General features: G+C 43.5%; 1 protein-coding gene across 1 annotated transcript in view; it reads left to right on the forward strand.

Annotated features, from left to right (window-relative positions):
* The window catches only part of Cfap300 (cilia and flagella associated protein 300), a 37070-nt gene that overhangs the window by 23211 nt on the left and 1310 nt on the right, over positions 1-12549 (forward strand). The window contains exons 5-6 of the mRNA XM_029553843.1: positions 1792-1964; positions 12101-12167. Of these exons, the coding sequence (XP_029409703.1) occupies positions 1792-1964; positions 12101-12167 (240 nt within the window). The remainder of the gene's footprint in view (positions 1-1791; positions 1965-12100; positions 12168-12549) is intronic.

Raw genomic sequence — 12549 nt, forward strand, 5'->3', positions numbered from 1 at the left:
GACACAGGTGCACTTACCTACATGCAGGCAATACACTCATACACATAAAATAAAAATAATAAATAAAATATTTTTTAAAAAAACTCATCCCTCTTGCTGGTGAATATGATCAGTAACAACCATGACCCTGAAGTACTTCTTGGCTAGCACCTTTGCTATATTTCACTAGTTCTCAGTCATGTAGAGATATAGCTAAACGTGGTACACTCGAAGGACAGTTCTTTTCAACAGCTATCTGACACAATGTGTCAATACTGCAGGCATAGAAAAACTGACCTATTTAATGAACGACTATTTTCTCCAAATGGGGCTCTTGGCATCAAGTGAATATTAAGATTATCCCTGACATCAAAAGTCCAGCATGGACAGGGGAGGGTCTCATGAGGCCCACCCCAGCTGAGGGGCTATTTTCAGTTGAGGGCTGCTGGGGAAAGGAGAACCAGTTTTCTTCAGGATTGTGGCCCTGGCAGTCTGCCTGTATTCCAGTAAGTGTCCTACCCTATGCATTCCCTGGTAACATTAACTGTCCTCAGTAGGTTGAAAAAAGATTACATGAAATTGAGGGAGAGATGTGGTGGTGGGGTCTGGGAGGAGGGATAGGAGAGGAGGGTGAATATGAGCAAAACACATTGTATACTGTATGAAAATCCCAAAGACTACATTTAAAATACATTTTCAAAAAGAATATCTGCAGCACTCGGGAGGCAGAGGCAGGTGAATCTCTGTGAGTTCAAGGCCAGCCTGGTCTATATAGTGAGTTCCAGGTCAGCTGGGGCTACAGGGAGACCCTGTCTCAAGAAAAAGACCATATATATATATATGGGACAATAGAGATGGCTCAGTGGTTAAGACCACTTGCAGGGGATCTGGGTTCAATTCCCAGCACTCACATGGCAGCTAACAACTGTCCTTAACTCTACTTCTAGGGGAGCTGGTATCCTCTGGCCTCCCTGGGCATTACATGACATGGGTGCACTTAAATACTTACAGGTAATACACTCATAACACATAAAATAAAAATAGATAAATAAAAAATAAAGAATATCCTTGGAAAACCGAGCATGGTGACACATGCTTGTAATCCTACCACTCAGGAGGGAGATGATGGAAGGTCAGGAGTTCAAAGTCAGCCTGGACTGCATAGTTCAGGCCAGCCTGGGTCAGAGAGTGAGACCTCATCACAAAAAACCAACAATACAAACAAAAAACTAAAAATGGAGCTGGAGATACACCTCAGTTGAGAGAGTGATTAGTTGGCATGCATGAAGCCCAAGTTTGCACCACAGCACTGTGTAACCTAGCATGGTGGCACACACGTCTTATCACTTGAAAGTTGAGACAGGATCAGGAGTTCAAGGTCATCATCAGCTACAAAATGAGTTCAAGGTTAGCCTGGGATACATGAGACCCTATCTCAACAAAAAAATCCAAAATGTATTATTAATTTGGTTTTTGAGACAAGGTCTTATATATCCCAGACTGACCTTGAATTCACTATATATCCGAGGATGACCTTGTACCCTGACACTCTTGTATCCATCTCCAAATACTGGGTTTACAGGCATGCTTCACCACACCTAGGCCACGATTCTTCTCAAAATAAGCCTGAGGCTGGCCTGGGAGTGTGATCAGTGGGAGAGCACTTGCCTATCATAAACATAATCCTGGGTTTGATCCCCAGCACCACAAAAGTAAGTCTAATGTTGATTTTAATTCATAAGTTAAAACGTTCAAAAACTCAAAATTATAACCTTGCATTACATTATATTGAGATGAATTTTATCATCATAGATTTTGCTCTTGGAAGATTCTGAAAAATATGAAGTCTTCAGCCAGCCAGAGAGAGAAGAGTTCCTGTTCTGTCTTTTTAAGCATCTTTGCCTTGGTGGATCCCTTTGTCAGTATGAAGATATGCTTAAACCATATCTGGAGACAGCAAAGCTGCTCTATAAGGATCTGGTGAGGTAATGCTATCAGTGTATAAACCTCTGCTGATAGAGAAAATGACTTGTTTAATCAGGTAGAACTGCCCGGAACCTCTTGTAGCCATATCAGCAACTCCTTCTGCTATTTTGTAACCTACCTCCCTCTTTTCCAGGCTAGAAAGATTTCTAGACTTCACTCACTCTCTTATTTTGTTTGTTTGTTTGTTTGTTCATGGGATTCCCCCCTCCCCCAGTGGTGGGGATTGAACTCAAGACATTGGATTTTAGGCAGACGATCTACCATTGAGTCAGTAACCATGTTTTATGGTTATTATTATTTTGGGTGGAGTTTGGTTTGGTCTTGTTTTGTTGAGACAGTCATACACTGTCTTGGAACTCAATATATAGTCCAGGATAACCTCTAACTAGTAGTTGTCCCACTGCCTCAACCTCCCACATGTGGGATTACAGGTGTGAACTAGGCATGAACAGCCACACTCGTCTCTCCAGACTCCTTTCCTCATTCAGACCCATCACTCCCTGTCCCTTCCAGTCCTCCCTCCACCCTTCCTTCATTTAACTATCAGTGGAACACAAAAGATACCTCAGGATGTTAGAATTTGCTCAGGTAATAGTCACTCTGCGTGTGTGTAAAACCTTTATAGAAGTGGAAGGCTGGATGTGGTGGTGCATTTAGCCCAAGCTGTCTTGGAACTCAATATATAGTCCAGGGTAACCTCTAACTAGTAGTTGTCCCACTGCCTCAACCTCCCACATGTGGGATTACAGGTGTGAACTAGGCATGAACAGCCACACTCGTCTCTCCAGACTCCTTTCCTCATTCAGACCCATCACTCCCTGTCCCTTCCAGTCCTCCCTCTACCCTTCCTTCATTTAACTATCAGTGGAACACAAAAGATCCCTCAGGATGTTAGAATTTGCTCAGGTAATAGTCACTTTGCGTGTGTGTAAAACCTTTATAGAAGTGGAAGGCTGGATGTGGTGGTGCATGCCTTGATCCCAGCATTTGGGAAGCAGAGGCAGGCAAATCTCTGTAAGTTTCAGGCCAGCCTATGCTACATAGTGAACCCTTGTCTCCAAAAAACCAAAAATTAATTAATTAAAATTTAAAAAGGAGCTCTTACAGAGGACTTAAGCTTGGTTCCCAGCTCTAGCATCCGGCAGCTTACAAGTACCTGTAACTGTGATGCCGCCTTCTGGCCACCTCAGTTTCCCACACACGGGCACAGACACATAAATGCAATAAAATCTAAAAACTCATTTAGACTTTTATTTTGATGAAAGTGAATGTGCTGTGGTATGGGTTTTTCAGGTCAGAGAATAATGATCATCTTTCTAGACGGGGAGGACAGAAACAAGAGAAAGTGATGAATCCCAGAGTTCTGTGATACACTTTCACTTTCATAGGAAAACAACAGAATTAGTTTCTCACCTCACCAGATTCTCTGTGCGTGTGTGTGTGTGTACTCCCTGTGTGTAGGTCAGAGGACAACTTGTAGGATTCAGTTCTATTGCCCTCCCCTCTGTGGTCCTGCAGATTGAACTCAGGTTGGCAGGCTTGCCAAAAAATACCTTTACATGCCATCTTACTGGGCCATCATCAGATTCTCTCTCTCTCTCTTTTTTTTTGGAGACAGGTTCTCTTTAGATAGCCCTGGTTGGCCTGGAACTAGATGTGTAGACCAGGCTGGCCTTGATCTCATAGAGATCCTCCTGCCTCTGCCTCTGGAGTGTTGGGACTAAAGGTGTGCGCCACCACGCCCAGCTCCATCATCAGATTCTTGTTCCTTTCCTTTTCCTCAAAACTTAAAATCAAATCTGTTCTATTCTGTGTGCTCTATGCAAAACTTACATTGTTTCATTATTTTATTTGATGTATTTCATTTCTGGTGTGATTTTAATTTTTTCTATTTTTACTACATTTATTTCTGTGTGTATGTGTGTAAGTATATGTGGCCTCAACTCATGTGGAGGTCAGATAACAACTTGAAAGAGTCAGTTCTTGCTTTCTACCATGTGGGTTCTGGGGATTGAACTCAGGGCATCGGGTTTGGTAGCAGGTGCCTTTACTCAAGGAACCCATGTCTATCTTGGGTGTTTTTGTTTTTCTTTTTTTATTATTTATTTTCATTGTATATATATATGAGTGAGTGTATTGCCTGCATGTTGGAAGTGCACCCATGTCTCATGCAGTAGTGCTCATGGAGGTCAGAGAGGGCATCAAATCCCCTGAAACTGGAGTATGGGTGGTTGTTAGCCACCGTGTGGTGCTGGGAACTGAGCCCAGGTCCCCTGTAACTGTTGAGCCATCTCTCCAGCCGTTTTTGCTTTTTTTAGGTTACCATATAAATAATGGGCTTCATTATGGCATTTTTGTACCTACATGTTTTATGCTTTGTTCTAACTCATCCCCCACTGCCCTTCCCTGTGCTCCCTCCCACCTCTGCCTGTTTCCCTCCTGCCCTCAGATGGTGCTTCTTCTTTACTATCATGAGCTCCATGGTCTTTCCCCCCTACCCTGAAGATCTCTTCTTCCCTCTCATGATCCCCCTTCTCATTTCCTCTCCCTCCTCCACTTTCTCTCTCTCTTACACACACACACACACACACACACACACACACACACAAATCAAATCTATTTTTGTTTTGAGAGTCACTGTAGCTCAGATGGCATGGAATTCACTATGTAGCCCAGGCTGACCTTAAACTCAGAGTAATTCTCCTGCTGGGACTACATTCTGAAGTTTTTGGGGTTTTTTTGGGGGGGTGGATTTGTAGGGGGTGGTTTTTTGTTGTTGTTTTGGGGGTTTTTTTGTTCATTTGATTAGTTCGTTGGTTGGTTTTTTTTGTTTGTTTGTTTGTGGTTTTGTTTTGGGGGATTTTTGAGACAAGGAGTTTTTTGTTGTTGTTTTGGGGTTTTTTTGTTCATTTGATTAGTTCGTTGGTTGGTTTTTTGTTTGTTTGTTTGTGGTTTTGTTTTGGGGGATTTTTGAGACAAGGTCTCACTCTGACCTGGAACTCAATAAGTACCAGGCTGATCTCAAACTCATAGAGTTCTGCCTGCCTCTGCTTCCCAAGTGCTAAATTAAAGGCATGCACCACTATGCCTGGCAACTGTTGATATTATTTTAAAAACAGAAAAATATTTCTAAAATCTGAACTGCCTCTGAAAAACTTACTGTGTTGCCAGGCATGGTGGCACACGCCTTTAATCCCAGCACTTGGGAGGCAGAGGCGCGGATCTTTGAGAGTTTGAGGCCAGCCTGGTCTATATAATGAATTCCAGGACAGCTGGGGCTACAAGGAGACCCTGTCTCAAAAAAAAAAGACAAAAAAAAAAAAAAACCAAAAACAACTTACTGTGTTGATGCATTAAGGGTATTGGAAGAATTATGTTACAAACAGAATTTTAGGGGTTGGAGAAATGGCTCAGCAGTTAAGAGCCCTTGCTGCTCTTGAACAGGACTCGGTTCGGTTCCCAACATTCACATGGTGGCTCACAACTCTCTGTTACTGAAGAGTTTCAAGGATCCTCTTCTGGCCCCCACAGGCACCAGGCACACACACATGATGCACATACATACATGCAGGTGAACACTAATACACATAAAGCAAAATAAATAAATCTTTTAAAAACAGAATTTCAAGGCCAGGTGTGGAGGGTCAATCCCAGCACTGAGGAGGCAGAAGCAGGAGGCTCTCTGCAAGTTCTAAGCTAACCTGATGTACACAGTGAATCCCAAGCCAGACAGGACTACATAGTGAGACTGTCTCATATAAAGGGGGGGAGAGGGCTCCAAGATGGCTCAGCAGGTAAAGATGTTTCTGCACAAGCCAAACAATCTGAGCTCAATCCTTAGAACCTATGTAAAGTTAGGAGAAAATGGACTCCTCAAGGTTGTCCTCTGACTCCACACTTGTGTCATGGCTTATGTGCACTCACACATCACATAGACACGCATACTAATAATAAATTGTTAATAAACAAAAGAAAAAAATAGAAGTTCAGAAAAGCACACATCTTTACATCAAACACCCAAACAGAATGCATTCTCACCACACAGCTCATACCAAACTTACTAAACTGAGGTCCTCCTCCTGCACTCTGAACATGCACATATGCATCCGGCCCCCACCACTGCAGTGGGTTGTATCCATTCCTCTGCCACATGAGCCTGCACTACCGTGTGCTATGGAGAAGGGGTTCTGTTGGAGAGATTTGAAACCAGTAACTGTAGAGTGTAAACATTGTAGGAATGCTGTTCCTCCTGGTTCCCCTCCCTGGAGTCTTAGCTATGATTTCTTACACATTTTAAAAGTTTTAATTAGTAGATTCTTTTTGGTCTTTTTGATATTAATTATGGCTAATAATGGGTTTGTTATGACATTTTCATACATGCGTATACTGTATTTTGATCATACTCATTACCCTCTTCTACAATTTTAGATTTTTTTAAAAAATTACATGTAGCCAGGTGTGGTGGCGCACGCCTTTAATCCCAGCACTTGTGAGGCAGAGGCAGGCGGATCTCTGTGAGTTTGAAGCCAGCCTGGTCCACATAGTTCCAGGACAGCTGAGGCTACAGGGAGACCCTGTCTCAAAAAGACCAAAAAATAATAATAATAATTACATGTATTTGGGGGGGTGGGTATGTGCAGGTGCATACAGGTACCCGGATGAAGGTATCCATGGAAACCGGCAGGAGGCATCAGATCACCCTGGAGCTGGAGATACAGTCAGTTGTGAGTTGTCTGATGTGGTGCTGGAAACTGAACTCATGTCCTCTGGAAGAGCAGCATGGGCTCCCAAACACCAAGCCAGCTCTCTAGCCCCTCCAACATTTTTGTGTGTGAATATATATATATATATATCCCAGAGAGTAGTGGTCATTCATAAAAAGACTAATAGCCATTCATAAAAAGAGCTGCCAAAATTGGTGACATCTTACAGAAAGAAAAGCAACTGTTGCTTTGGAATCACATAAGAGGACAAGTAGCAAGTTACTAATATTCTGCACAGAATTCTGCCAGTTCCTAAGGGGCTTCCAGAGAAACTTCAGGTAACATGTCCTAGACTGTAAGGAAACTGCGGTAAACTAACACACGAAGTAACAGCAAACCAATTGTTTAAAATTGTTAGTGTACAATTATTTTTATAAATCATGTTTTCTAATATTCAGGGTCTTTTAAATTTGGGGGTTTTGTTTTGTTATTTTCCCCCATCCTTTAAGTCAAGGTCTCAGTCTGTAGGCCAAGCTGGCCTTGAATTCCTGAGACATCCTCTTGCCTGAGGCTCCTGGGTGCTGGGATACAGCTGTGTGCCACCATATCTTTGCAGCTCTTTATAAGGTAATTGATACAGAAGATCAAAAGAGGCAGTTATCAAGGGCAGGTAGAGTAGTTAGGGAAGTCTTTATTTTATATTCAGATTTATCATCCTTTTCCTTTACAAATTTAGTATTTCTCTGGGAGATTTTTTGGAAAGGGGCTCAGGTAGCCCAGGCTAGCTTCAAACTCCATGTGTAACTGAAGATGGCCTTGAACTCCAGATCTCCTGTCTGTTTCCTGAGTGTTGGGCATTATAGGAATACCTCAAGCCCGGCTTTTGCATTTTTAGCTTTTTAAAATTTATTTTTATTTTATGTGTATGAGTGTCATATATATATGTATATATACACACCTGTGTCATACAGTGCCCGCAGAAGCCAGAAGAAGGTGTCAGATCCCCTGGAACTGGAGTTTTGTTAGGGTGCTTGGATTCAAACCCCGGTCTTCTGTAAGAGCAGCCAGTGTGCTCTCTTTTTTTTTGGTCTTTTAGAGACAGGGTCTCCCTGTAGCCCCAGCTGGCCTGGAACTCACTATGTAGATCAGGGTGGCCTTGAATTCACAGCGATCCCCCCACCTCTGCCTCCCAAGTCCTGGGATCAAGGATGTGCACCACTGTGCATGGCTTCACCCTTGCATTTCTTACCTGAGTCACTTTTTTCTTACTTCAAGAGCCTGGTTTCCTTCTAAAGATTTAATTATGTGTTATGTAGTAAGTCAAGCCTCTGTCCCAGTTGGAATTTCTTGCCTTTTTTTTTGCCCCGGGGGGGGCACTTTTTTGAGACAGAGTCTCCCAGTGTCCCCAGCTGAGCTGGAACTCACTGTGTTTACCAGACTGGCTTCAAGCTCATAGAGATATGCCTGCCCCTGCCCCTGCCCCTGCCCCTGCCCCTGCCTAGTGCTGGGATTTAAAGGCATGAGCTGCCATGCCCAACTCTGAAATTTATTTCTGTAGTTGATTCTGAAATAGGGATCAGCCTTCAATTATGGAGGTCTTGCTAGAATGAGACCATGAGAACCAAGGAAGAGGAGAGAAATCTGTTCCCGTTTACAGGAAGGATCGCATCCCAATCCGTCTTACTGGAGGTTGGGAAGAAGACCAGCCCAATTACAGCAGTACTTCTCTTTAGAACCGTTAAACATTTCTGCTGAAGGTATAATCTTAGGTATGCTTACACGTTTCTTGGTGAATGCTACCAAAGCAAGTTCAGTAGAAATTGCAATTAAAGTAAATATTTACTTATTTTAAATGGTTTAGGTGCCAAACCAAGCACAGCAATTGACTGGATTAAATGATCTTTGTCTCTGTGTCTGTCTCTCTCATTCTCCATAGTAGTAAGAGTCAAACACAGGGCCTTGTACTACCACCCATGGCTACATTATTACATTTTTAAATTATATTTTGCATGCATGTCTGTGTGGAGGGTGTGTGTGCACTTCATAGCACTCATATAGGTCAGAGGACAACTTTCAGGGGTTGGCTCTTGCCCTCCACCTTGTTGAGGTGGGTTTTTTTGTTTCTAGTGGGCTATGTTTCCTAGACCAGCTGGCCCACAGGCTTCCTATCTTGTTGGAGGAGTGCTGGGATTACAAATGTGTGCTGCTATGTCCAACTGTTTACTATGTTGGAACTCAGGTTATCAGGCCTGCACGGTTCTCCCCTTCCCTGGAACAGAGTATAGATGTTTGTCTGCAGGGCAGCTTAGATACTGTAAACCAGTGACTGAGTGTGTAGTTAGAAAGACAGCTTCTTTTCCAATGTACATTAAAAACCAAAAGTCAATAAAGAAACAGGAAGAAATAACCATGTAGGCTGGACTGCTATGGCAGATATGCAGGCTCCACTTGTGCCCCCATTACTTGCATATGTCTTGATGCCTGTCACACAAATTCTGGTTGTTTTGTTTTTCTGTTTGGTCTTTTGAGACAGGGTCTCCCTGTAGCCACAGCTGGTCTGGAACTCACCATTTAGACCAGGCTGGCCTTGATCTCACAGAGATACACCTGCCTCTGCCTCCCGAGTGCTGGGATTAAAGGCATGCGCTACCATGTCTGGCATGTTTTGTGTGTGTGTGTGTGTGTGTGTGTGTGTGTGTGTGTGTGTTTTTTTATGTGTATGAGTATATTCACTGTATGTAAGTGCACCGTGTAATAAAATGTCGATTACAGCAAGAAGAGGATGTGGATATAGAGACGACTTTCAGGGGTTGGCTCTTGCCCTCCACCTTGAAACCAGGGTGTGTGTGTGTGTGTGTATTTTTATGTGTATGAGTATATTGCCTGCATGTAAGTGCACCGTGTAATACAATGTCCATTGAAGTCAGAAGAGGAACTGGAGTTACAGATAGTTGTTAGCCACCATGTGGTTGCTGGGAACTGAACCCAGGTTCTCTGCAAGAGTATCCAGTGCTCTTAACCACCAAGCCATCTCTCCAACCCAGTGTTTTTATATTTTAACCATTAAATACGAGGGTCTTAATCAAACAGCACAGCATCTGACCCAAATCCGTCTCCATCTGATAGATAGGAGAAAAGCCTTCCTAGCACATGTTATAAGCAAGCCATCAACACTTAAGAGATTCAGATCAAGCGGCCTCAGCAGCACGGCCTTGTAATTCCAGCTACTCAGTAGACTGAGGCAGGAGGCTGCCAAGCTCAAGGCCTGTCTGGGCTACACAGAAAGACCCTATCTCAAAACAACAAACCAGGGCTGGAGAGATGGCTCAGCATTTAAGAACACTGGTTGTTCTTGCAGAAGACCTGGGTTTAAATCCCAGCATCCACATGGCAGCTAACAACTGTCCATAACTCCAGTCCCAAGGGATCCGACAGCCTCTCTGACCTCCTTGGGCATTGCACGACATGGGTGCAGTTACCTACATGCAGCCAATACACGCATACACATAAAATAAAAATAATATATAAAAAAAATTTTTTTAAAAAGGTGCAAAAAAAAAAAAAAAAAACCAATGCCAGGCATGGTGGTGCATGCCTGTGGTCCCAGCACTTGGGAGGCAGAGGCAGGGGGGTCTCCGTGAGATCTAGGCCAGTCTGGTCCACACAGTGAGTTCCAGGCCAACTGGAGCTACAGGGAGACCCTGTTTGAAAACGACCAAAAAAAAACCAAAAACAAGCAAAGTCTGGGGGTGTTCAGTGGCTGGGCACTTGCCTGGCATGCACATGACCCTGGTTTCAATCTCTGGTACTGCTTGGATTTTTTTTTTCTTGTGCATCTTTTAATATTTCTTTGCTTTGTACTTCTGATTTCTCAACGATAACATGTCACAGAGAGGCTCTTGCCTATCTGGGGTTCTGAATGCCTCCTGGGATTAGATACCCAGTTTTTTCTCAGGATTTGGGAAATGTGCTGCAATTTCATCAAATAGATTCTCTTCTCTATGCCATTAATTTTTAACCTCAGCTGCTGCTTCTATCCTGTGGATTCTTTTTGTTTTTATGTTTACTTATTTTTTATTTGGGTGTGGAGTACATGCCTGAGCATGTCTGCAGAGGTCAGAAAACAACTTGCAAGTTTGTTTTCTCCTTCCACCATGTGGGATCTGAGGAACAAACTCAGGCTATCAGGTTTGGCAGCAGACCCCTAACCCCGGATATATGATTTGTCAGCTTCCTTCCGTCTCTGGTATTCTTCCTTTTACCTGCTCAAGTCTATTCCACTGTGCTTTTCTCCTGGATTTTTTGTTTGGTTTTTGTATGTGTGTTTTGGGACTGAGTGTCATGTAGCTGAGGCTGGCATTGAACTCACTCCTGATCCTTTCACTTCTACCTCCAAAGTGCTGGGATTATAGGTATGCACCACCATACACAGCTTTCTTAGAGAGAGGGGGGGGGAGGAGAGTATGTGTTCATATACACGTGTATGCATGCATGTGTATGGAGAGAGAGAGAGAGAGGGAGAGAGGGAGAGGGAGGAGAGTATGTGTTCATATACACGTGTATGCATGCATGTGTATGGAGACCAGAGATCAACCTTGGGCTGTCTACTTAGCCCCTCTCCTTTGTATTTTTTTTTTTGAGGCAGGGTCTTGCTATAGGCCCATCTAGCCTGATAATTTGTTCTACAGTCTAGGCACCTTGAGTTCAAGCTCCCTGACTTGTGACTGTTCCCCGTTTTCCAGGGTAGCTCAGTTTTAAGCCATATTTCCTGTCAAATGGAGCCTGACCATAGACCTCTGAGCTGGGGGTACTTCTCTCCACTGCTGACCTGTCCACCTGGAGAAGCCACTGTGCCTGGATTTGAGGGCTGTGAGAGCTGAGTCCTGTCCTGTGGGCAGGACTGCCAGTCCCTGTTCTTTTAAATGAGGCTTCTGCTTCACCTCTGCCCACCGGGAGCCACACAGCTTGGCTTTCTTCTCCATGCATCACCCTTCTGTTTCTTGGCACTGTTCAGCTGTCCAGTTGCTCCTTTTGTGGACTTCAAAGCTCTTCTCTTTGGGTTGAGTCTACTTTTCTTTACACTGTCTCTTCTCCTTCATTAGGACACACAGATGCAGCCTCTAGTCTGCCATTTTACCCAGAAGTAAGCTTGCTATGTATGTATTTTTTTAAAAATTTACTTTTATGCATATGTGAGTGTGCCTGATTGTCTATATATGCACCATGTGCATGCAGGTGCCTGCAGAGACCAGAGGGGGGCTTCAGATTCTCTGAAGCTGGAGTTACAGGATGTTATGAACCACTTGAAGTGGGTACCGGGAACCAAGCCCAGATCTCTGCCAGAGCAGCAAGTGCTCTTAACCACTGAGCCATCTCTCCAGCCACCACATTTCTTATATTGTAACTGTGACTTTTTTTCACACTCTTTTCAGTGTACGGAAGCATCCTCGAACCAAAGAAATACACATTACCTCTTCTGTCTTCAAAGTTAAAGCCTATGTAAGTCATTTGTAACCAAAGAACTTATTGTTTTGTTGTTTCTGTTTAGTTTTCTTTGAAACAGGGTTTGCTCCCTGTAGCCCCAACTAGTCTGAAACTCACCTCAGAGACAGGCCTGGCCTTGATCTCATAGTGAACCACTTGCCTCTGCCTCCTGAGTCCTGGGTTTATAAAGGTGTGCACTACCAATCCATCCTAGGAATGGATTTATTACAACTAGAGTTAGCAATTAGGACACTGTTTTGACTGAAAAAAAAACATGATGATGTTAAGTATTTTATACAATTAATAGTTGAGGGGTGGGCATGATGGTGCACACCTTTAATCCCAGCACTTGGGAGGCAGAGGCAGGCGGATCTCGGGGAGTTTGAAGCCAGCCTGG

Source organism: Nannospalax galili, unplaced genomic scaffold (genome assembly GCF_000622305.1).
Source record: "Nannospalax galili isolate Female #2095 unplaced genomic scaffold, S.galili_v1.0 scaffold824, whole genome shotgun sequence".
In the NCBI taxonomy this organism is placed as follows: domain Eukaryota; kingdom Metazoa; phylum Chordata; class Mammalia; order Rodentia; family Spalacidae; genus Nannospalax; species Nannospalax galili.